Source organism: Bos indicus x Bos taurus, chromosome 2 (assembly GCF_003369695.1).
Source record: "Bos indicus x Bos taurus breed Angus x Brahman F1 hybrid chromosome 2, Bos_hybrid_MaternalHap_v2.0, whole genome shotgun sequence".
Taxonomy (NCBI): Eukaryota; Metazoa; Chordata; class Mammalia; order Artiodactyla; family Bovidae; genus Bos; species Bos indicus x Bos taurus.
In genome coordinates, this window is record NC_040077.1 from 67,593,325 (window position 1) to 67,619,524 (window position 26,200).

Consider the following 26,200-nt stretch of genomic DNA (forward strand, 5'->3'; position numbering starts at 1 on the left):
GAAACATTATCCATGTTTACCTTAAGATCAACAATAAAGTAAGGATAGACAGTCTAACTCTACACATTAAATAAATATTAGGGACTCGAGTCAGAGTAACTTTCATGGAATATCTATCATGATGATTGGCAAGGAAGAAGTAAAATTATCTTTATTTGTAGATAATATTATTGTATAAACAAAATGTAATAAATTTACCAAAAATACCAGAATAGGTCACAATTCATAAGAGAATTTCTCAGCTTATTTTTATACGTCAAGGCATCAACTGTCAGGAGCCGCGTTAGGCATTACTGACAAAATGGAAGCACGGCCCCAACCCCCTCTCCTCATCCCGCAGGCACGGTCCCAGGATGAAGGAGTTAGGTCTTGTGATTCTGATTTGTTCTTTCCTTTCTTCGGTTGAGTTGGCTGGAAAGAATGTTAAGGTGCTTATTGTTCTTGAGAGAAGCATGAGAAAGCACAAAGCCTTCTGCAGTTGTGCCCAGAAAATAATTCATAAAGTTAACCATTGACATTTGTTCAAGGATCTTTACAAAGAATGTTCCAGGATGAGCACGTAGGCCACAGCTTGAGGCCATGGGAAGAATTGTTATCTGAGACCTGTTTGTGAGGGAAATGTTTATGGCAAAAGAAGTTTGCTGAGTTTAAGGTTTAGGAGTAATTAAGAATAGTTAGAAGCTAAAAATTTAAGAAATGTTGTAGTGTTGGCATATTTTACTATAGCTTATGGAGATTAGGAATTTTAGAGATATTAATAGCTAGAAGCCTTTTTTAGGAGATAGTGAGCTTAAGATACTAGGGGCAAATAGGATTTAGAAAGATAAGAAATAAACTGAGGGATGTGGCATGAGTTACAATGTAATCACAAGTTAAGTATAGGACACATAAAAGGAAGTAGATAACGGATAGTAAAACCGATTTGCTGAAGCAGGAACTCTGTTTGAAGGGCAACAGTAATTTCTGGAGACAATAAATCTGGGTGAGGGGGAACTGAAAATGTCAAACCTCTGACCTAATGCTTTTGTCAAAGTATAAAAGAGAACCTGAAGCTTGAAATAAACATGCAGTCCTGCACCTTGAGTCAGAATAAACATCATTCTCTGCTGACACCGCTCATCCCTTCAGGCTGATTCCCTGGCTGCTGGAGCTGGACTCCAGCAATCAACTTCAATTGTTTGTTCTGTTTCCTGATTATTATTCTTTTACTGTAAAAACATTTTATTAATAGTATAGGATACCACAGTTTTCTTAAGAAATCCTCACTGAATTATTCTGGGGTAAATGGAAACAATACTTCAAAATTGCTATCAAATTGTTTAGAAAAAAATTAAATTTCTAATTGATTTTGAAAAAAATAGATTTCTACTAGACTCACAAATAGTTTAGAAACAATAGAGAGATATAAAAATAAAACAAATGTATCAAATTATAAATACATGAGGAATATGTCTAAGGGATATGAAGATGCTTCTTGAACAGGTCTTTTAACTTGTCTGTAAGTTTACACTTATTTCAAAGAAAGATTTAAGAAGCAACAAAATGTATCTTTAAGACTGGTATTATTATGATAGATGGGGAAACAATGGAAATAGATAACAAATAGATGGAGAAACAATAGAAACAGTGACAGACTTTATTTTCTTGGGCTCCAAAATCATTGCAGATGGTGATGGCAGCCATGAAATTAAAAGACACTTACTCCTTGGAAGAAAATCTATGACACACCTAGACAGCATGTTAAAAAGCAGAGACATTACTTTGCTGACAAAGGTCTTTATAGTCAAAGCTAAAGTTTTTCTAGTAGACATGTATGGATATGAGCAATGGACCATAAAGAAGGCTGAACACCAAAGAATTGATGCTTTTGAATTGTGGTATTGGATAAAAATCTTGAGAGTCCCGTGTACAGCAAGGAAATTAAACCAGTCAATCCTAAAGGAAATCAGTCCTGAATATTCATTTGAACGACTGAGGCTGAATCTGAAACTCCAATACTTTGGCCACCTGATGCAAAGAACTGACTCATTGGAAAAGACCCTGATGCTGGGAAAGATTGAAGTCAGAAAGAGAAGGGGATGACAGAGAATGAAATGGTTGGATGGCATCACTGACTCGATAGACATGAATTTGAGCAAGCTCTGGGAGTTGGTGTTGGACAGGAAAGCCTGGGTGCTACAGTTCATGGGGTCACAAAGAGTCAAACGTGACCAAAAAACTGAACTGAACTGACTGAATATTATGATGGAAAATAAAAATATTAAGATCTTTAAAAAATGAAATGCATATGAATATGTTTAACAAAGAGTGGCAAAGTCCTAATATTGAAAACTAAATCATTCCTGCAAGGCATTGGAAAAGACCTACATAAATAGAAGCTAAGCTACATACCTGTATCGAAAGACTTAATGTTGGAGATGTCAGTTCTACTCAAATTAAACTGTAGTTTCAATACAATACCAATTAAAATCTCAGCAGACTTTTATGGTAGAAATAGAAAGGATGGTTTTAAAATGCATTTGGAAATGCAAAATACCTGGCCAGCTAAATCAATCCAGTTAAAAAAGAAAAAAAAATTGGAGATTTACTACATAGTTTCAGGAATAACCAGAAAGACAGAAACTGAGATTGTAGTGGAGGAAGAGAACACACACACGAATAGATCACTTGTACTGAATAGTCTTTCTAGAAATAGATCCATATTTATATGATCAATAATCAACATAGTTGCCAAAACAATTCAATTGGGGGAAATGATGCTGGAACTATCAGTAATCAGATGGAAAATACAAGGATGGTTGACATTTCTTACATTATATTCTAAAACTAATTTGAGACACATTGAAGTCTTAAATCTAAGAGCTAGTACCATCAATCTTCTAGATGAAAAGATGGAATATAACTTCACTATATTGAATAGACAAAGTAATCATTTATTGTAAAAGAAAAAAATAAAGTATACATCATCAAAATTAGAAACTTCTGATGAACAAAACAAAGCATATCAATACAATGACATTCCAATCTGCCACTTGAAACAGAATGCTGATATACTCAACAGTATGAATGAATCTCAAAAACATGTGATGTGAAAGAAACCCCACAAAAAAGAATATATAATATGTGACTCCAGTTATCTGAATATCTAAAACAGGCAAAACTATCTATGGAAAAAGAGTTTGTAGGAGTAGCTGTCTTTTGAAACCTCTGTGAAGGGACTTGAGGGAATGTGTTTAAAAATGTAAAATTCTCATGTCTTAATGGGAGGTAAATACATTTATCAAAACTCATCACATACACTTAAGACCTATACATTTCACTATATGCAAATTATACAAGTATTTTTAAACATTATTTTTAAATGGTCTGTAAAGGGTAGAACTAAAGAGGAAAAAAGTTATCTGTGATTGGAAAGATGAGCATAGATATGACAACAAAGTACAACAGATGGGCATCACCATTTCCTTACTGGGTTTCACTGATGTTCTTTACATTTAGCTTGTGCTTGTTAGAAAATATGTTTTAATCATCTTCTTCCATCTGACTGGCTTATAGGCTGATCAGAATTTCATTATTTATTTAAGTGTTCTGGATGGTTTCCTAGTCAATTGATTACACAGTCATTTACAAATTGTTCATGCATATGTTCTAGTTAGAGAAAACCTGTCAATTGTCTATATAGGTAGGGATAATCTATATAGGCAAAATGCTTCAATAGAAAAGCTATGGGAACCCAATCATGTTCCAGAATTGATACCTTATTGATATTCTATTTCAATTTCTTTATGGAGTTAGAAAGATTTTGCTTTCTACTATGATTGAAATAGTAAGACAAATAATTGCATGTGAAATTTTGGACCTTTGTGCATTGTAACAAAACTTAGTGACACTAATAAGCAGGGGCACTGATACGTTTTTTTTATTGAAGGATAATTGCTTTACAGAATTTTGCTGTTTTCTGTCAAACCTCAACATGAATCAGCCATAGGTGTACATATATCCCCTCCCTTTTGAACCTCCCTCCCATCTTCCTCCCCATTGCACCCCTCTAGGTTGATACAGAGCCCCTGTTTGAGTTTCCTGAGCCATATAGCAAATTCCTGTTGCTATCTATTTTACATATGGTAATGTAAGTTTCCATGTTACTCTTTCTATACATCTCACCCTCTCCTCCCCTCTCTCCGTGTCATATCTGTGTTTTACAGACATCAAGGATGATTACTGTCAAAATATGAATAGGAAATCAAGGAATGATTCAGTTAGATGTTTTTCTGATATAGGTAGATAAATTAAGAAAAAATCTATTTGAAGAGAAATGCCCTGAAAAGGGGAAATGGTTAGTAGTTATGTAATAATAACACGTATTTAAAAGGGCAAATTGGTAAAAACAAACTATAAATAAATAATTATTATTATTTATAATTTGAAATGATATAATTTGGCATACAGGTAAAATCACCAATATATTCTGATTTAGTTTTCTCCATTTGAATACTTTTATTATAGAATCATTTTTCCGGAGAACCATAAGATATAAGTTGCTACATGTGAATAGCATTACTAAAATTTGCCTTATATACACATATTCAAATTGAGATTAGTCTAATTTTGCTTTTTGATATGTAACTTTATTCTGATCATGTGTGAAATTATTCTAAAGATACAAAAAGCTTTGCCATTTCGAATGTTTAATTATTTTACCTAGGAGGAAAGAGTGACTATGGTAAGACTGGATCGAATGACAGTATGTCCACACTTAAATTTTATTCCTGGCTGTTTGCCCAGTTTTTTTGGAAGATCTTAATCATTTTGTATTCTGATGATGGCCAGAGGTGAAAAGAGACAGTGTCTAGTGACTCAAAACAGTTTGAATGATGTAATCAAACAGAATTGGACAGTTATCTTCTATCTCTGGTGAAGCACAACTGAGAATCCTGAAGGGGTTCACCAAAGAAAAGATGTTGTAATTAAAATAGCATTTAATTTCAGTTCTGTACTTATTCATTCAGCTTAAATCAATAATGACAATGGGATTTCTCATGGTATTTCACTAGCTGCAAGGAGGGTAAAGTGCCTGAAGGATAACATTGTTGGAAAAAAGTGAAATCAACACATGTTCATTCTGGTCTTTAGATACTTCATGGATTTAATTGTTCTGTTTCAGAAATATGAAATGACATCAGATACCTGGCTGTCTAAACAGGTATGGTATAGACGGTCTCTTTATGTCACATTTTGTCATCATCTCTACCATATTCACTCTTTTGTTTTATATATAACTTTTTCTTAAAAGTTATTTCAGTTCTATGAATTTTAGGCTCTGTTATGCTTGAATAAGTCTTTTTTGTTAAAATATATATGACCTGGGTTTTATGACATCATTTGTGAAAAGATTACTTTTTTTTTAAATAGAACACAAGTTGTTGAATTATTACCAGGATCCATTTTCGGGACCATTCATAAAAGTAAATATTTGTGTTGAATAAAAAGGTGCAGCCCATATAAACTAAGAACCATCAGCATTGCTCAAGTTGCCTAGAAAGCTGACCAAATCTCCACATAAATTGCTATTCAGATGAACATTTCCTTAGATAATTTCTAGTTTACACAGTGCTAGCTTGTGATATAAATGGAGCTAGAATCCAGATGATCACAAATGTCTCCACAACGTGCTAACTGGATATTTCAGAAGGAAACACAAGATTATTCAAATATAGATAAACCCATTTTACTACTAACTTCATCACTGCTTTTTGCAAAGGAAATGTTTTGCTTGGCTTATTGGTTTTGATTTGTTTTGTTCTTTACAGTGCTCTTTTATTTCATATTCTCTCCCTGGGTGTCATATACGTCTGTGGTTTCAATTGCTACCTCTGACTGTATAGCCCCTGGCAGCTCAATTCTCTGAGTTCTGATATATACTTGGCATCTTCTCCTAAATCTATAAAAGTAACAGCATACTCCTCAGGTTCAAACTAAACTCCATTCTCTTCCAGTAAGTCTGTATTCTTATCATAGAAGTCACAGACGTATTTATCCACCCAGCTATCAAAATCATAAACCTACTGAGGATTATTGAACTTTTCTTATCCTTATCTGCATATGTTACTCATCACCAAGTTATTTTGATTTACTCTCAAAGACTTCACGTCATTTACTTTTCTCCAATTCACAAACACTATACAGGATCAAACTATTAGCACTGCACATCCTCCTTGACTGGTGAACTCTCAGTCCCTTAGGAAGCTGCCAATCTGTTCTCCACATTTCAGCCTGGCTGAGTGATATTTTCAAAACACATAGCTAATTCTACTGCCCCAAACACTCTGATATTCTCTCACAACTGAAAATTTGTATCTCCCCTTTGTTCTACAGATAAAGACCAACATCCTTAAAGGGTCTATAAGAGATTAATTTGAAAGCTTTTCCAGCTCTGTCATATCATCTTTTCTCCCATTTTCTCCATTAGCCTCATATTCACCAGACCTTTATGTGAACTCTTCCTTCTGAACAGAATTTTCTCAATTGCTTTCTTACCTGAAAGTTGCTTATTTGTCAAACTTCAGCCTATATTACCTGCTTAAGAAGTCACCTCTTCAAAACACCCTAATCAAATAACATCCCCCAATAAAACTTAAAGTCCAGTGCAATATTTATGTAAACTTACACAGTTAGTTCTGTGATTTTTTTTTACAAACTTCACAAGGACAAGAATTTTGTTCCTTTTTTTTATTAATTATATACCAAATGCTTAAAATACAGTCTGGTTATAAGAAGAGTTCCATATGTACCTGTTGAATAAAAAAAAAGAGAGAGAAAGAAAGATTGTGAATGTGCTGTAGATATATCTCTCTCCCTATCTGCCTGTCTATCATCCATCTGTCATCTCTTTCTCCATAGATAACAATATGAACTATTTAATTGTAATCAGTGTGCAAAATTAAATTGAGGGAAAAACTGACTTTATTTAGCACAAAAAAATCAAAATTAAGTTAAATAATTGAAAATAATAAAAACAGATATGGATTTATTCTAAATTACCTGCATTATTAAACCTACTTTAATTGTCAGTGACATTCATAATAAACATACAACAACACAATGCATGAACTTTTAGGATTATGTTACCTATATTTTAAGTCCCAAATTTATGAATATTTAATAGAAATTTACAAAAAACACAGTTATCAAGTATTCAATAAGAAAATGTAGGAAGTAGTTTGTTACAGTTGATTTTTTCTCCAAAAGTTCTAAGGGAATTTCATGAAATACTTAGAATTTGGTGAAATTAAAAGGACGAGAATGTGTTATAAGGTGAAGCAAATTTCCAAGAAAATGAGAAATTTAATGTAATACTCATGCTTGTTTTCTGTTTGGTGAGAAGAGCAGAGAGAAGTGAGCATGTTTCTCCTAGCTTTCAAGAGACTTATAATTGGAATAACCAGTATAAAAAATGTTTGGTCAAGAGGTAAAGTGTGCTATCCTCAGTTCATTGGCCTGTGTGTCATAAACACTGCCTTGCTTAAGGTCATAAACATGGACAGTGAGATTGGCTTCATTCTTTATTTGATTGTAGGAAAGGCTCTATATAGAGCTGTATAACTAGTTTCTGTCCGGTGGTGAAAGTTTTTAAACCCAGAAATGTATTAGTAATTATAACCCCCATCTATTCCTTAAAATGAACTATTTCCAAGGTATGAGAATTGGAGGAAGAGGGACTAACATAAAAAGGACAATGCTCAGATTTAATTTTGGAGTAAAGCACAGGAGCAGAATCTTGAATAGGGAGGAGCCAATAGTTTGGAGTAAATGTAGTGGATAAAGTGATATATGTAACAAATATTTTTGCCCATTGTACACATGCATTCATCTGTGCAGTTATAAGTAGGTCACCTACTGTGTCCTAGGGAAAAAAAATAAAATTACAAACTTACTTTAATTATTACTTGCCTAGTGAAGGAAGTCAACCATATAACAGAGTGCACTGAAAGTCATGAGAGATGAATACAGAGTACTACTTAGAGTCTCCAGGGATAGATTTCCTAAATAAGAGGGGCTTTCTAGCTACAGAGATTTAAAGATGGTTTCTGTTTTGAGTTTAAGTAAAAAATGAGGAAGATATAGCACAAAAAAGATGAGTGAAAGCTTACTTCAGACAGAAGAAATCCCATTGAAAAGGCAGAGAGAGATATTACATATAGGCAAGGGATAGAAAATACAGAATTCTTGACTCTATCAGAGTTGCCAACATCCAGTGGTTCATAGAAAAATCGAGAGAATATAAGAAAATCATCTACTTCTGCTTTGACTCTGCTAAAGCCTTTGACTGTGTGGATCAAATCAAACTATGGAAGATTCTTCAAGAGATGGGAATAAAGATCACCTTACCTGCCTCCTGAGAAACCTATATGCAGGGCAAGAAGCAACAGTTAGAACCAGTCATAGAACAATAGACTGGTTCCAAATTGGGGAGGAGTACATCAAGGCCTCATATTGTCACCCTGCCTATTTAAGTTATATGCACAGTACATCATGGGAAATGCTGGGCTGGATGAATCCTGGGATCAGGATTGCTGGGAGAAATATCAAGAACCTTGGATATGCAGGTAACACCACCCTTATGGCAGAAAGTGAAGAGGAACTAAAGAGCCTCTTGATGAAGGTGAAAGAGGAGAGTACAAAAGCTGTGATAATACTCAACATTCAAAAAACGAAGATCATGGCATCTGGTCCCATCACTTCATGGCAAATAGATGGGGAAACAATGGAAAGAGTGACAGACTTTCTTTTTTGGGGCTTCAAAATCACTGCAGGTGGTGATTGCAGCCATGAAATTAAAAGACGCTTGCTCTTTGGAATAAAAGCTATGACAAACCTATTAAAAAACAGAGATATTACTTTGCCAGCAAAGGTCTGTCTAGTCAAAGCTATGGTTTTCCAGTAGTCATGTATGGATGTGAGAGTTGGACTATAAAGAAGCCTGAGAGGTGAGAGACATTACTTTGCCAGCAAAGGTCTGTCTAGTCAAAGCTATGGTTTTCCAGTAGTCATGTATGGATGTGAGAGTTGGACTATAAAGAAGCCTGAGAGGTGAGAGACATTACTTTGCCAGCAAAGGTCTGTCTAGTCAAAGCTATGGTTTTCCAGTAGTCATGTATGGATGTGAGAGTTGGACTATAAAGAAGCCTGAGAGGTGAAGAATTGATACTTTTGAACTGTGGTGTTGGAGAAGACTCTTGAGAGTCCCTTGGACTGCAAGGAGATCAAACGAGTCAATCCTAAAGGAAATCAGTCCTGAATATTCATTGGAAGGACTGATGTTGAAGCTGAAGCTCCAATACTTTGGCCAACTGATGCAAAGAGCCAACTCACTAGAAAAGACCCTGATGCTGGGAAAGATTGAAGGTAGGAGAAGGGGATGACAGAGGATGAGATGGTTGAATGGCATCAGTAACTCAATAGACATGAGTTTGAGCAAGCTTCAGGAGATGGTGAAGGACAGGGGAAGCCTGGTCTGCTGCATTCCATGGGGTCACAAATAGTCAGACATGACTGAGAGACTGAACAACAAATCACACTGCAGAATGTGATTCACTCAATCAAATATCTTGTCAGTATTTATTATCTGCCTTGCAAAGCATTTTTCCCACCCTTGTGTTGTGTTAGTTCAGACTTTCAAATTTATTACACATACCATTTACATTTTCATGAGTGTCCATACAGTATACAGTAAAAATAATATTTTTATTGTTTATATTTATTATATTTTCTATTAGTAACAATAGAATAAATAGAATAATTAAAAAAGAATTAAAATATTTATTATATTTTCTATTAGTAAGATAGAAATATTAGTAAGATATTTCTATTTTACTAATGAAACTAGAATCAGACTCGAGATTATTAAATAGTTATTAATTTGCTTATTCATTCAATAAATGATTATTAAATACAGCTTATGCAATAGTCACTGTCCTGGGTGCCAAATGCAGAGCAGTGAAGAATACAAGGTTTTTGCCTCATGGAGCTTACATTCTAGAAGAACCCCTTCTACTTCTCATCTACTTACCTACCTATATGCACACATACACACATCCATTCATATACAAACAAACGAATACATATATAAAATATATGTTGGATGGTATTAGGTGGTATGGACAAAATAGAAAGTCGCTAAAAGAGTGATGGGGGATTCAAATACAGTTGGATGATCTAGTTTCCCCAATCACAATTTACATGGGATTACCAGAAAACACCTGCCTGATAAGGTAGATTTAGAGCAGAGAAAGGATGAGATCAATGAAGATCTTTTTGCAGCAGCATGGATGGACCTAGACATTGTCATACTAAGTGAAGTAAGTCAGAGAAAGACAAATAACGTAAGTTATTGCTTAAATGTGGAACTTTTAAAAAAATGGTACAAATGAATTTACTTATAAAACAGAAAAAGTCACGGATGTAGAAATCAACTTTGGTTACTGAGGGGAAAGGGAAGGGAGGGATAAATCGGGAGACTGGCACTGACGTATGCACACTACTATCCCAGGTGTCAGTGGTAAAGAATCCACCTTCAATGCAGAAGACCCAGGAGACATGGGTTTGATACCAGGGTTAGGAAGATCCTTTGGAGAAGGAACTGGCAACCCACTCCAGTATTCTTGCCTGGAGAATCCCATGGACAGAAGAGCCTGGTGGGCTATAGCCAAGGGGTTGCAAAGAGTTGGGCACAACTGAGTGACTGAGCACACATGAGTATAAACAAAATAGATAAATAAGAAGAACCTATTGTATAGCACAGGGAAATCTACTCAGTGCTCTGTAATGGCCTATATGGGAAAAATCTAAAAAAGTGGATATATGTATTACCGATTCAGTTTGCTGTATACCTAACACAACATTGTATATCAACATTAATCATCAAAATAAATGAGTTCCACCAAAAAAGAGAGTGAAAGAAAGAGTGAGGGCTGAGAAAGAGCCAGACAAAGTGAGGGAAAAAAGTTAAAATGTGCGGACTCTGGAGCAGAAAAATGCAGGATGCAGAAGGAAGGAAGAAGAGATGAGAGAGAGTGGAGGATCAGGTCATTTAACAGTGCTTGAGCCATTCTGAAGACCTGTTAAGGAAACCATATCAAAGCCTTACTTTATACCATATGTATAGTCACTCTTCCCCTTTATGGATCACAGCCTTGTCTTGGAGAAGGGGCTTGTGTAACTCATTGAAGTTATAAGCCATGCCATGCAAGGTCATTTAAGACAGATGGGTCATAATGAAGAGTTCTCACAAAACGTGGTCCACTGGAGGGAGAAATGACAAATCAGTATTCTTGCCACAAGAACTCCATGAATGGTATGAAAGGCAAAAAGATATGACACCAGAACATGAGCCTCCCAGGTTGGAAGGTGTCCAGTATGCTCCTAGGGAAGAGCAGAGGACAATCATCATTAGTTCCAAAAAGAGTGAAGTGGCTGGGCCAAAGCAGAAATGACACTCAGTTGTGGATGTGTCTGGTGGTGAAAGTCAAGTTGGATGCTGTTAAGAACAATATTGCATAGGAACCTGCAATTTTAGGTTCATGAATCAAGGTAAATTGGACATGATTAAGCAGGAGAGGGCAAGATTGAACATCAACATCTTAGAAAACAGTGAACTAAACTGGACAGGAATGGGTGAATTTAATTCAGATGACCATTATACCTACTACTGTGGGCAAGAATCCCTTAGAAGAATTGGAGTAACCCTCATAGTCAACCAAAGAGACTGAAATGTGGTACTTGGGTGCAATCTCAAAAATGACAGATGATCTTGGTTCCTTTCCAAGGCAAACCATTTAACATCACAGTAATCCAAGTCTATTCCCCAAACACTGATGGAAAACAAGCTGAAGTTGACCAGTCCTATGAAGACCTACAACATCTTCTAGAACTAACACTAAAAAGAAGTCCTTTTTCATCATGGGGGATTGGAATGCAAAAGTAGAAAGTCAAGAAATATCCAGAATAACAGGCAAGTTTGGCTTCGGAGTACAAAATAGGCAGAGCAAAGTCTAACAGAGTTTATCAAGAGAACAGGCTGGTCACAGTAAACGCCCTTTTCCAAAAGCCAAAGAGGATGGTCAATATAAAAATCAGATTGATTATGTTCTTTGCAGCCAAAGATGGGGAAGCTCTATAGAGTCAGCAAAAACAAAACCTGGAGCTGTCTGTGGCTCGGATCATGAGCACCTTACTACAAAATTCAGGTTTAAATTTAAGAGAGTAGGGAAAACCACTAGGCCATTAAGGTATGATCTAAATCAAATTCCTTATGATTAAAGAGTGGCAGTGATAAACAGATTAAGGGATTAGATCTGGTAGACAGAGTGCCTGAAAAACTATAGACTGAGGTTCAAAACAATGTATAGGAGGCAGTGACCAAAACCATCCCAAACAAGAAGAGATTCAAGAAGGTAAAGGGGTTGTCTGAGGAGGCTTAAAAACTATTGATGAAAGAAGAGAAGCAAAAGTCAAAGGAGAAATTGTAAGGTATACTGAATGCAGAGTTCCAGAGAAGAGCAAGGAGATATAAAAATGTCTTCTTAAATGAACAATGAAAAGAAATAGAGGGAAATAATAGAATGGGAAAGAATAGAGATCTCTTCAAGAAAATTTGAGATATCAAGAGAATATTGCTTGCAAAGATGGACATGATAAGGGACAGACAGTAATGACCTAAAAGACGCAGTAGAGATTAAGAAGAGGTGGCAAGAGAGAACTATACAAAAGGTCTTAATGTTACCACTGATAATCACTATGGTGTGATCACTCACCTGGAGCCAGACATCCTGGAGTTTGAAGTCAAGTGGGCCTTAGAAAGCACTACTACTGATGAAGCTAGGGGAGGTAGATGAATTCCAGCTAAGCTATTTCAAATCCTAAAAAGATGGTGCTGTTAAACTGCTGCACTCATTTTGTCAGCAATTTGGAAAACTCAGCAGTGACTGCAGGAGTGGAAAAGGTCAGTTTTTATTCCAATCCCAAAGAAGAGTAATGCCAAAGAATGTTCAAACTACAGTACAATTTCACTCATTTCACATGCTAGCAAGTTTATGCACAAAATCCTTCCATTTCAACAGTATGTGACCTGTGAAATTCCAGATGTACCAACTGGGTTTTGAAGAGACAGAGGGACAAGAGATCAAATCGCCAGCATCTATTAGATCATGGAAAAAGCAATGGAACTCCAGAAAAATATCTACCTCTGCTTCTTGAACTATGCTAAAGCCTTTGACTAGGTGGATCACAATGAACTATGGAAAATTCTTAAAGGGATGAAAATGCTAGACCACCTTACCTTTCCTGTCTCCTGAGAAACCTGCATGTGGATCAAGAAGCAACAGTTAGAAATGGACGTGGAACAACTGACTGGTTCCAAATTGGGAAAGGAAAAGAACAAGGCCAAATAACTGTCACCTTGCTTATTTATCTTATATGCAGAATACATCATATAAAATGACAGGCTAGATGACTCACACACTGGAATCAAGATTGCCAGGAGAGATATCAATAACCTCAGATATGTAGATGATACCATTCTAATGATGGAAAGTGAAGAGGAACTAAAGAGTCTCTTTAGATGAGGGTGAAAGAGGACAGTAAAAAAGCCGGATTGAAACTCAACATTCAAAAAACGAAGATCATGGCATCTGGTGCCATCATTTCATGGCAAATAGAAGGGGGAAAAGTGGAAGCAATGTCAGATTTTTTTTTTTTTTGGCTCCAAAATCAATGCAGACAGTGACTGCAGCCATAAAATTAGAAGACTCTATCTCCTTGGAAGGAAAGCTATAACAAACCTAGACAGTGTTTTAAAAAGCAGAAACATTCCTTTGCTCACAAAGGTTTTATAGACAAAGCTATGTTTTTTTTCCAGTAGTCATGTAGAGATGTGAGATAAAGGTGGAGTACCGAGAAATTATTGCTTTTGAATTATGGTGCTGGAGAAGACTCTTAAAAGTCCCTTTGACAGCATGGAAATTCAACCAGTCAAGCCTAAAGGAAATCAACCCTGCTTCATTCAGGGGATGGACTGATGCTGATGCTGAAGCTCCAATACTTTGGTCACGTGATGTGAAGAGCCAACTCATTGGAAAAGACCCTGATGCTGGAAAAGAATGAAGGCAAAAGAAGGAGGCAACAGAGGATGAGATGGTTGGATAGCATCACCAACTTTGAGCAAACTCCAGGGAACTGTGGAAGACTTGCCTGCCTGGCACATGCAGTCCATGGGGTCGCAAAGAATCGGACAGGACTTAGGGAATGAACAAAAACAACATAGTCACTCTCACTAATCCAAAAGAAAGAACTCAATTTTTTGTTATATAAATCCAATTTCTTAATGTTTCCTCTTACACAAGAGAAAGCAGTCTATAAGTATAGCCTCCATCATTTAATTTTCAAAAACAATTGTATTGATTTAACATGCCACTGAAGTTTAATTTAAAAATCATCAAATGGGCATCTATGTTTGTGTGTTTGTGAAAAAGTGAGCAGTGAGGATGGGAAATTTGAATTAAATCATTTTCAATTGATTGGTTCCAATTTTGCAGTCTTTTTGTATTTACAGTAAATTTATATAACATCATCAGAAATGTATCTTCAATAACTTCACTTGCTGAGTAAAAGATTTCAGGAAGATGTATTAAATACTGTATGTTATACAATTTTCCAAAGTAAAAAGAGATTTTGATAAACTGTTACAGCTGTTCATATTTTCTTAATTTTTGAAGGGTACATCTCTAAGCACAATCATATGTGAAGATATGAAAATTATTTTCTGAACCAGTTTTAAAACTGTCTTTAGTCTAATTGTGAATTATTTCTATTCAATATGCAAGATACTTTTACATCCATCTCACCTTTCAAAAACACACATATGCCCATGGGCCTAAAGCATCACTGAGTTCACTTTAAAAATATTATGATACTTTTATATTTTAAATAATAATTCAACCTTTTGCTAAAATAAACCAATTATTTGTCTAATCCATGAATGTATTGGTAGTAGTTGGCAGCACAATTTTCAGATGCCCTTTTGAGATTGTTATACGTGCTTCTGTTTTTTAGAATGAGGAGCCCGTGTTTTCTAGAGATGGTAGCAAATTCTTCATGACAGTTCCTGTGAAGCAAGGGGGCCGTGGAGAGTTTCACCACATAGCTATGTTCCTGGTCCAGGTAAGTGCTGTGTTCCTCTTCGTTGCCATCTACATGGCATTCTGCATCGATGGTTAGTATCTGTGGCATCCAGTCACATATCCAACTCGGATGTTTTAGGAAGAGGGTCCCCATCCATAGCCCTAGTTCAAGCCACCCACAAAACATTTTCAGCAGTCAATAAAATTTAGTGAGATACACATGTGTGCTATGAGTTGAGGGCCTTGGGATATAGAATTTAATAAATAGAAAGAACCAAAGTCCTACTTTCAAAGACCTGAGGAAACTCGAGAGACAATTTCTCATTCAACAAATATATATCACCTATTTGATACAAGTAATGTTTTCAAAGTGTTACAAAATTTCAAATACCTAAAGCAACCTGAATGTCCATCAAAAACTGAATAGTTAATAAGTTATGGAACACTCACAGAAGGAAATGCAATGCAGATTCTAAAAACCAGGATAAAATAGATTTCTTAGGTGTTGTCAAAGTCACAAAGTCTGTGCTACATTTTTATGGACTTTTGGATAAAAAGAGAATAAAATGTTATTTTTCCTCTACATTTCAAGTGAATGTTAACCAGTTTATGCAGTTTTACTAATTATAAAAAGGATCAGGGAATTCACAATAAATGATTAAAATATGGTAAGGTTATGAGTCAATTTGAAACTAATTACCAATAAAATATTCATGAGAAAGAAAGTTTCCTTCAAAATCAAATAAACGGTCTAGTAACAGGTAAATGACGATTTATCAAGATAAAGCATTGTGGATAAATTGGAATCTTTCTTAAGAATGTTATAAATATACTAGCCAAGAATCAATTTCATACTTACTTTGTTGTTGTTCAGTTGCTCAATCATGTCTGACTCTTTGTGACCCCATAAACTGTGGCACACCAGGCTTCCTTGTCTTTCACTATCTCCTGGAGTTTGCTCAAACTCATGTCCATCGAGTCAGTGATGTCATCCAACCCTGTTGCTTCCTTCTGCTTTTGATCTTTCCCAGCACCAGGGTCTTTTCCAACCCCGGTGCTCTTTGCATCAGGTGGCCACAGTATTGGACCTTCAGCCTCAGTATAAATCCTTCCAATGACTATTCAGGTTTGATTTCCTTTAGGATTAACTGGTTTGATCTCCTTGTAGTCCAAGGGACTCTCAAGAGTCTTCTCCAACACCACAGTTCAAAAGCATCAATTCTTCAGCATCACAATTCAAATGGGTGATTATCTTGTGGCTCAGATGGTAAGGAATCTGCCTGAAATGCAAGAAAGAGACCCAGGTTCAATCCCTGAATCCAGAAGATTCCCTGGAGAAGGGAATGGCTACCCATTTCCAGTATTCTAGCATGGAAATTTCCATGGAAAGAGAAGCCTGGCAAGTGACAGTCCATGGGGTCAAAAGAGTTGGACATGATTGAGCAAATTTCATGCTTGCTAAGAATAGAATAAAAATAAATTTGACAAAAGATCCCTAAGCAACCTGAGTGCTTTTATGTTCTTAATATCTTCAAGTCTTGTGCATATTCACAAAATTTTACCATTATCCATATACATATTTACATTGGGCAGCTCAGAAATTTGAATTCTTAAAATCAATGTCAATAACTTAAAAGGCAGCACTTTTCCAAAATCTGTACTATTAAAGTAATTGTCATGATTTTAACTTTAATTTTAAACAAAGCTTTGACCATACATAATTTCCACAGTGGAGAAGTAGATCATTTTTTATTATTAGAAAAATAAGTTATAGAGTAATATATGATGTGATATCATTTATGTTTTTAAATAAATGAATGCATTTATATATGAAGAAAATTGGGGGTGATTCTATACTGAACTATTAAATGATTATAATAGACAGGTGATATTAATGGAATATTTTTGATGTTTATGTGAACTGGAGGAAGCTTTACCAGCAAATTGCTGACCTGATTCACTTTTGCTTGTTAATCATAAATTTTGTTATTATAAATACTAGGGATATACTTGTGCCAAAATAATAAATCTTCCAAATCTTACAATTGCCTGTGGTGACATCTTATTAAAATTTTAATTATCTGCATTTTTATTCAGTAATCTGAATACAAACCAAAGTAGTCAAAATTATATACAAATTGTGAATATATTCATAAGATACAGAGAAAGGTAGAGAAAGATGTATAATACATCTATAGATGAGTAAATGTAACATAAATGGACTTCCATTGGCTCAGCAGGTAAAGAATCTACCTGCGGTGCAGGAGACACAAGAGATGCAGGTTTGATCCTTGGGAGGAGGAAGATCCCATGGAGGAGAAAATGGCAACCCACTCCACTATTCTTGCCTGAAAAATCCAAAGGACAAAGGAGCCTGGCAGGCTGAAGTCCAAAGGGTCGCAAGGAGTTGGACACGAGTGAGCAACTAAGCATATCTTAAGTGTTAGTCATACAATTGTGTTAATTCTTTGAGACCCCATGGATTGTAATCCACCAGGCTCCACTGTCAGCGGGATTCTCCAGGCAAGAATACTAGACTGGGTTGCCATTACCTTCTCCAGGAGATCTTCCAGGGGTCGAACTAGTGACTCCTGTATTGGCAGGCAGATTCTTTACCTTCTGAGCCTCCAGGGAAGTCAACTAAGCATATACATATGGAGAAGGGAATGGCAATCCACTTGAGTATTCTTGCCTGTAGAATCCCATGGACAGAGGAGCCTTGTGGGCTACAGTCCATGGGGTCGCAGAGAGTCAGACAGGACTAAGAGACTTTATATATATATATATATCTTAGAAGATAGTCTATCCAACAAAGTAGGAAGTGAAATGTCATTTTGAAAGTGTGGACTTGGCAGAGCGGGGGTCAGGGATGAACATGTTGACATGTAAGAACTGAGGTATTTATATACTTAACAAAATTTTCTTTACAAGCCTTGGGAAGAAATACCTTCTGTCTCCCAATCAAACCAGTCTGAAATGCAGTCTAATTCATTATTTCTGAAATGTTCAGAAGAACAACTTCAAGAGCAGATGTGTTTACTTTGTTCCTCTTCCATATGGAGATTATAACAAAATTTCATTGAACTAGAAAACATTTTGATATATCCTGGTTGCAGTTCAGAGAACCTGAGGTTTGCCTCACTGAGAAATAAACATGGCTGCATGATTATTTGAGGATATTTTGGCAATGTGGCTAAAGTTAACTTACTTTGTTAATGAATCAGAGGTCAGTGCCTCGGTAAATACAATTTATTCTTAAGTTAACACATATATACAAACAGAGAATTTTAGTAAATATTTTGAATCTCTTTGGCTCAATTTTAAAATAGCGAACAAAAAAGCTCTTTAATGAATTGTTTATAATTACCATATTGACATCTACATATATAACACTATAAAAATTTGTAAAGTAATAACTGAATAAACTAAATAAAGGTATATATAACATCGAATATGGTCTCATCACCCCATACTGGCACATTGCAAATCAGTTTTTGTATATATTTTGAATTCCTTTTTACATGAAAAATATGTCATTTTTCCCTAAAAACATACAAAGCTATATATTAACTTGTAACATTTATAGAGTAATTTATGAGCATTTTCTCACATCATTTAATTGCATTTCTAATATTTAATATTATTTTAAAATGTGATTTTAATAGCTACTCTATATTATGTCCAGTAAACATATCATACCATATTTAAGTGAATTACTTTTAATCATCAAATTTATTTCTATTTTTGATACTAAAAAGTATTCAAAGGTAAACATTATTCCTATAAATATATATTTATAGATATCAAAAGGTACCTAGGCAAAGTGTATGTGTACATATATGTCTTTGCTTAGGCTTTGATATAGAATGTAAAATTGGACCTCCAAAAATAGTTTAATAATTTACTGCCTAAACAGTAATGCATGTCACCAGAGATGACTTTTTACCCCTTCTTCCTTCCTTTTACATGCCTAAGGATACCACCGAAACTGATGTGCCCAGAGAGAGAGAAATGACAGGGACAGAGAGCTTAGCAGCCAATAGTCAGGAAGACTACTTTTGTAGTACTAGATGCTAAGCTACATTTGAGAGCTTCCCCATTGACTGAAAATATATTTATCTGTTTGAACTGTCTTACCAAATGAAAGTAGTAAATTTTTGCAAACATTTTTCTCTCTTACACAATTAGTAGGTAAACAAAAATACGAGACCAGGCTACAAATTAGTGTTTCAATATATATTCATTGCAGAAATGGACAATTTTCCTTACAAATATTTTGGTGTTTTTTCCCCCCTCATTTACAAAACTAATGCTTGTTAAAATAATTCCAAAATATAAAAGTAGAAAAAAATTATGACATTTTCCTCCAGTATTCTTTTAAATATGATTATAATTTTATGTAAACTATAGCATTTTATCCTGCTATTTTAATTTAGAAGCAAAATCATCCCATAGTGGTAAACAATTTTGAGTACAATTCTTTTGAATATTCATATTTAGTTGACTGGGTGTACCTTCCCAGGTGGCACTAGTGGTAACAGATCTGCCTGCAATTCAGGAGACCTGTGTTCAGTCCCTGGGTAGGGGAGTTCCTGTGGAGATGGGCATGGCAACCCACTCCAGTATTCCTGCCTGGAGAATGCCATGGACAGAAGAGTCTGGCGGCATACAGTCCATAGAGTTGTAAAGAGTCAGACATGATTGAAGTGACAGCACTCACGCACCTACTTAACCATGATTATTCAGTGTTTAAATTAGTGACAATTTGCTGTAGTTATAGATTTCACTATGTATAAAACTTACTTTATTATAAATTATTTCTTTAATTTTAGTTTCAGAACTGGAATTCCTATATCAAAAGTAAAATATTGTTAAGCCCTATGTATTTCCAGATACTTTTTATATAAATATGACAAAACACAATTTATGAATAAGGTTTCTCTGCTTTTATATATTCTGTTAAAGATAATAATAAATTTAAAAACTGAGTTTTCCAAAAATCTATATAGTTCAGTTCAGTTCAGTCGCTCAGTCATGTCCGACTCTTTGCGACCCCATGAATCGCAGCACGCCAGGCCTCCTGTCCATCACCAACTCCTGGAGTTCACTCAAACTCACGTCCATCAGGTCAGTGAAGTGATGCCATCCAGCCATCTCATCCTCTGTCATCCCCTTCTCCTCCTGCCCCCAATCCCTCCCAGCATCAGAGTCTTTTCCCATGAGTCAACTCTTCGCATGAGGTGGCCAAAGTACTGGAGTTTCAGCTTTAGCATCATTCCCTCCAAAGAACACCCAGGGCTGATCTCCTTTAGAATGGACTGGTTGGATTCTCCTTGCAATCCAAGGGACTCTCAAGAGTCTTCTCCAACACCACAGTTCAAAAGCATCAATTCTTCGGCGCTCAGCCTTCTTCACAGTCCAACTCTCACATCCGTACATGACCACTGGAAAAACCATAGCCTTGACTAGACGGACCTTTGTTGGCAAAGTAATGTCTCTGCTTTTGAATATGCTATCTAGGTTGGTCATAACTTTCCTTCCAAGGAGTAAGTGTCTTTTAATTTCATGGTTGAAATCACCATCTGCAGTGATTTTGGAGCCAAAAAAATAAAGTCTGACCCTGTTTCCACTGTTTCCCCATCTATTTGCGTGCAGTGATGGGACCAGATGCCATAATCTTAGTTTTCTGAATATTGAGCTTTAAGCCAACTTTTTCACTCTCCACTTTTACTTTCATCAAGAGGCTTTTTAGTTCCTCTTCACTCTCTGCCATAAGGGTGGTGTCATCTGCATATCTGAGGTTATTGATATTTCTCCTGGCAATCTTGATTCCAGCTTGTCCTTCTTCCAGGCCAGTGTTTCTCATGATGTATTCTGCATAGAAGTTAAATAAGCAGGGTAACAATATACAGCCTGACGGACTGCTTTTCCTATTTGGAACCAGTCTGTCGTTCCATGTCCAGTTCTAACTGTTGCTTCCTAACCTGCATATAGGTTTCTCAAGAGGCAGGTCAGGTGGCCTGGTATTCCCATCACTTTCAGAATTTTCCACAGTTTATTGTGATCCACACAGTCAAAGGCTTTGGCATAGTCAATAAAGCAGAAATAGATGTTTTTCTGGAACTCTTTTGCTTTTTTGATAATCCAGCGGATGTTGGCAATTTAAAAATCTATATAAGCTAAAATAAATTTCCTTCTGAGTAGAATGTGCAATATGCAGTATTAGAAACAGTTTGATTCAAGCAATGACGCAATTTTTTTTTTTTTTTAACAATAGACCACTTTAGATAGTTTCCTTTCCCCTTCTCCCTATGGCATTCCTTATGTAGAGTCTAATTTCTGAGGTCCCATATTTGATCCTCTATCTTACAATGTAAGTTGCAGTTAAGAAATGGTTTTTGTCAAGGATATGGCTGCCTTTTCCTCTCTAATATGGGATAAGCAGAGTTGCAGTCATGTTAAGTGGTTCAGATTTATAAGCATAAGCAATTGCCCAGTTATCTTCCAAATCTGTATTAAATGAAAAAAATTTATATGTTGGTGAATTCATTCACTGTCTCTATTCAGCAGTACAGAGTTTTGCTCATGAGAGCTGATGATTTCACTTGGAATAATTTTAAATTATTCATTAGAAATACTATAGAAAATAGCATGCCCCCAATCCTCAGTTCTATCACCTAATCAACCCAATACAATTTTTTCATTACATTTCACTGTTGTATCTGATAAGGACATTGTCTGAAAACAATTCTCTCACTGCACATGTTGAATAGACAATAAATTAAAGAATCCTATTTTTAAGCATTGCAGTATTTCCCATATTTAAAAGCTGTAAAAATTAAACAGAATTTATTATAAGAAATGAATGAACAGTGTATAATCAGGTGAAAAGCATGTGTGTCATTAAACTTTTACTGATACTAATATGTTTTCTGCTTGTGAATATAAATATCAGTATTGAACTGTCTGAGTAAGATAAACTCTCTGCCAATTCAAGGAAAGGTGCCTGGTTTCTGATGTCCCAAATAAAAACATTTTATTTCCTATATTTTCAGTTCTTTCAAAAATAAATGAAGTTACTAGTTTTATTGCTGCTCTTTGAAAATTAAAAGTGAAAAATGAGTTCAATTTGAAGTACATTGCCATGTTGCCCTCGTCAAAATTCCACCACGGTTTCAAATTCATAATCAGTGTTTTTATTCTACTAAGTTAATATAATATAGATTGTGGTTTCACAGAAAGAAAGAATTATTTCTGTGAAGTAAAATAATTATTCTTTCCTGCTTTTTAAAATTACTTTTCCTGTGATTATATTTCTACTGAAGGTGGCTGGAAAATTAAGGTAAAGACACCCCCTCATAAAGACTAGCCAAGTCTCTTGTTATTTATTTTAAATTTACTGTATGGGCATCTATCATATTGTGATTGGTACTGGGATTATTTACCCAGAGTACAGATCAAACTTAATATGCTCACTGTTATGATATAGCTAGTACTATTATTGGAAAAGTAGCTTGAGTCTTATAACTATAACTATACAAGACAGTCTATGATAGTACATGTGAATGAAGTGCCACTTATTCCCCAAGCCCACTGTGGCTGTGGTAGACATAAAATAAGCAAAGAAATTATAGATGTTGAATAAAGTGCAAAGGTTTGTGAGGTTGTTATTATGTCTACCAACAAGAGATATTTTGCTTCTACACTTAGAAGTATATTTTGATCCTAGATGCATCATTTTTTAATATTATTTATTTATTTATTATTATTATTATTTTTTTTTTTTACTTTACAATATTGTGTTGGTTTTGCCATACATCAACATGCATCTGCCATGGGTGTACACGTGTTCCCCATCCTGAACCCCCCTCCCACCTCCCTCCCCATACCATCCCTCTGGGTCATCCCAGTGCACCAGCCCCAAGCTTCCTGTATCCTGCATCGAACCTGGACTGGCGATTCATTTCTTATATGATATTATACATGTTTTAATGCCATTCTCCCAAATCATCCACCCCCCCAAAGAGTCCAAAAGACTGTTCTATACATCTGTGTCTCTTATGTGTAATTTTTATTTTCTGTACATTGTTTTCAAACAATTTTCATATCATTGGATTTTTACTCATGATCACTTTTAATGTGGTCACTCTTATTTCCTTAAAAGACACATAAACACACACCAAAATTCTCTGAAAAACAAAGTATAATCAATCTAGAACTTTGTGAAAAAAGCCTATCTCCAAACAAATATTGATCAAAATCTCTTTACTTTTTAATGTTTTGAGATTTTGTTCATCGAGAAATTGAGCACCGAAGATGCATTAAAACCTTGAGCTGTTAGTATTCTTTCTGTCCTTGGCCAACTCAAAACAGGATCAAAATGATTAAGTAAGGCCATTCACTGGGTGGTTGTTCTGTGGAAATTTGACAATTAAATATGAGACTTCAGAACTCTACAACAAATTTTAGGCTGTGTCAAATCTCAGAAATTTGGTTTTATCTTTACATTTATACTTTTTTCCAACAAATGCTTGTAAAGTGCTGTAAATCAGACAGCATATGAAGAAGTTAAAATAAATTACATGCTTGTTGTTGACTTTGACCAGCTAGAACTCCCTTTAAGAATATGGAATAGTTGATTTAGGTAGATGTTTGAAATACCAATGTGTACCAAAAAGTCACAAGTACTTTTTTTTTGAAAGAAGATTCTAATACCACCTATACATAGTTAAGTGACCATTTAGTTTCTGCCTCAAGTAGTCTAGAAAAGTGTATATTTAATAAAACTTTCCCACCTCAAAATCTTAGATTCTTTATATATTTATACCAAACATGTTATTCATGTTTAATATGTTATTCAGCTAATAGATTACATTCCCTGAAAGTAACAAGATTGAATTAGAAGTAGCAACAATTGTAACTTTATATTTAAAATATTTGAAAATGAAGTATACTTTCTAAATTTATGGTGGGTTAAAGTATATATGTGGTTCCAAATAAGAAAAGGAGTATGTTAAGGCTGTATATTGTCACCCTGCTTATTTAACTTATATGCAGAGTACATCATGAGAAATGCTGGGCTGGAAGAAGCACAAGCTGGAATCAGATTGCCAGAAGATATATCAATAACCTTAGATATGCAGATGACACCACCCTTATGGCAGAAAGTAAAGAGGAACTAAAAAGCCTCTTGATGAAAGTGAAAGTGGAAAGTGAAAAAGTTGGCTTAAAGCTCGACATTCAGAAAACTAAAATCATGGCATCTGGACCCATCACTTCATGGCAAATGGATGGGGAAACAGTGGAAACAGGGTCAGACTTTATTTTTTTGGCTCCAAAATCACTGCAGATGGTGATTTCAACCATGAAATTAAAAGACACTTACTCCTTGGAAGGAAAGTTATGACCAACCTAGATAGCATATTCAAAAGCAGAGACATTACTTTGCCAACAAAGGTCTGTCTAGTCAAGGCTATGGTTTTTCCAGTGGTCATGTACGGATGTGAGAGTTGGACTGTGAAGAAGGCTGAGCGCCGAAGAATTGATGCTTTTGAACTGTGGTGTTGGAGAAGACTCTTGAGAGTCCCTTGGACTGCAACGAGATCCAACCAGTCCATTCTAAAGGAGATCAGCCCTGGGTGTTCTTTGGAAGGAACGATGCTAAAGCTGAAACTCCAGTACTTTGGCCACCTCATGTGAAGAGTTGACTCATGGGAAAAGACTGATGCTGGGAGGGATTGGGGGCAGGAGGAGAAGGGGACGACAGAGGATGAGATGGCTGGATGGCATCACCGACTCGATGGACATGAGTTTGAGTGTACTCCGGGAGATAGTGATGGACAGGGAGGCCTGGCGTGCTGTGATTCATGGGGTCGCAAAGAGTCGGAGACAACTGAGCGACTGAACTGAACTGAATGTTATTTATAATTATATAATATATATGCATATGTAGAAGGACATGAGAAATGCAACAGTAGGATTTGATGAAATAGAAAGTAAAGGCAAAATTAAAAGATTTTGCCAAATAAACAGTTGGTTCTTTGAAAAAATCATAATTCTCTCTGGAATGTATGCTGCTAATTCGCTTCAGTCGTGTCTGACTCTGTGTGACCCCATAGACAGCAGCCCACCAGGCTCCACGGTCCCTGGGGTTCTCCAGGCAAGAACACTTGAGTGGGTTGCCATTTCCTTCTCCAATGCATGAAAGTGAAAAGTGAAAGTGAAGTCGCTCAGTCGTGTCCGACTTGTATCGACCCCATGGACTATAGCCTACCAGGCTCCTCCTTCCGTGGGACTTTCAAGGCAAGAGTACTGGAGTGGGGTGCCATTGCCTTCTCCACTGGAATGTATAACAAAATTAATTTAAAAATGGGCAAGCCCCTAAAATGCAAGTAAATCACACACAGGTAATTTTTAAAGGTGAATTCTACCAAATATTCAAAAGCCTTAGAAATTTAAAAATAAAGGGAACTTCTTTAAGTTGACAAAGGCATTCATCAAAAGCTTAAAATATTCTATAGTGGAAAAGTTAATAATATTTCTTTTAAAAATCAAGATGAAGAAAACGAATCAGAATGAAGCTACTTGAATATGCACAAAACTGAAGATGACAGGTTTTAAAATTTACCACCTAAGAAACAGGAAAAGAAATAGAAAAACACTTGATAGAGACAGGCATCTCTTAGAATATTGTTGGCAACAGGAAAAGTGAAAACTAGTGATAGAAATTAAGAACTCTACAGAAAAATTTATCATTGTTGTTGTTCAGTCACTAAGTTGTGTCCAACTCTGCAACGCCATGGATGGCAGCACACCAGGCTTTCCTGACCTGCACTATTTCCCAGAATTTGCTCAAATTCAAATCCATTGAGTTGGTGATGCCATCCAACCATCTCATGCTCTGCCACCCTCTTCTCATTTTGCTATTAACCTTTCCCATCATCAAGGTCTTTTCCAGTGAGTTGACTCTTCACATCAGGTGGCCAAAGTGTTGGAGCTTCAGCTATTCAGCATCAGTCCTTCTA

The 26,200-nt window shown here is 35.7% G+C and overlaps 1 protein-coding gene across 4 annotated transcripts in view; it reads left to right on the forward strand.

Annotated features, from left to right (window-relative positions):
* The window catches only part of DPP10 (dipeptidyl peptidase like 10), a 1,640,795-nt gene that overhangs the window by 1,540,862 nt on the left and 73,733 nt on the right, over positions 1-26,200 (forward strand). For 3 of the 4 annotated variants that reach the window (XM_027562155.1, XM_027562148.1, XM_027562163.1), the window contains exons 12-13: positions 5,165-5,203; positions 15,109-15,216. In XM_027562155.1, the coding sequence (XP_027417956.1) occupies positions 5,165-5,203; positions 15,109-15,216 (147 nt within the window). The remainder of the gene's footprint in view (positions 1-5,164; positions 5,204-15,108; positions 15,217-26,200) is intronic. The other variant, XM_027562166.1, reaches the window with a different exon arrangement.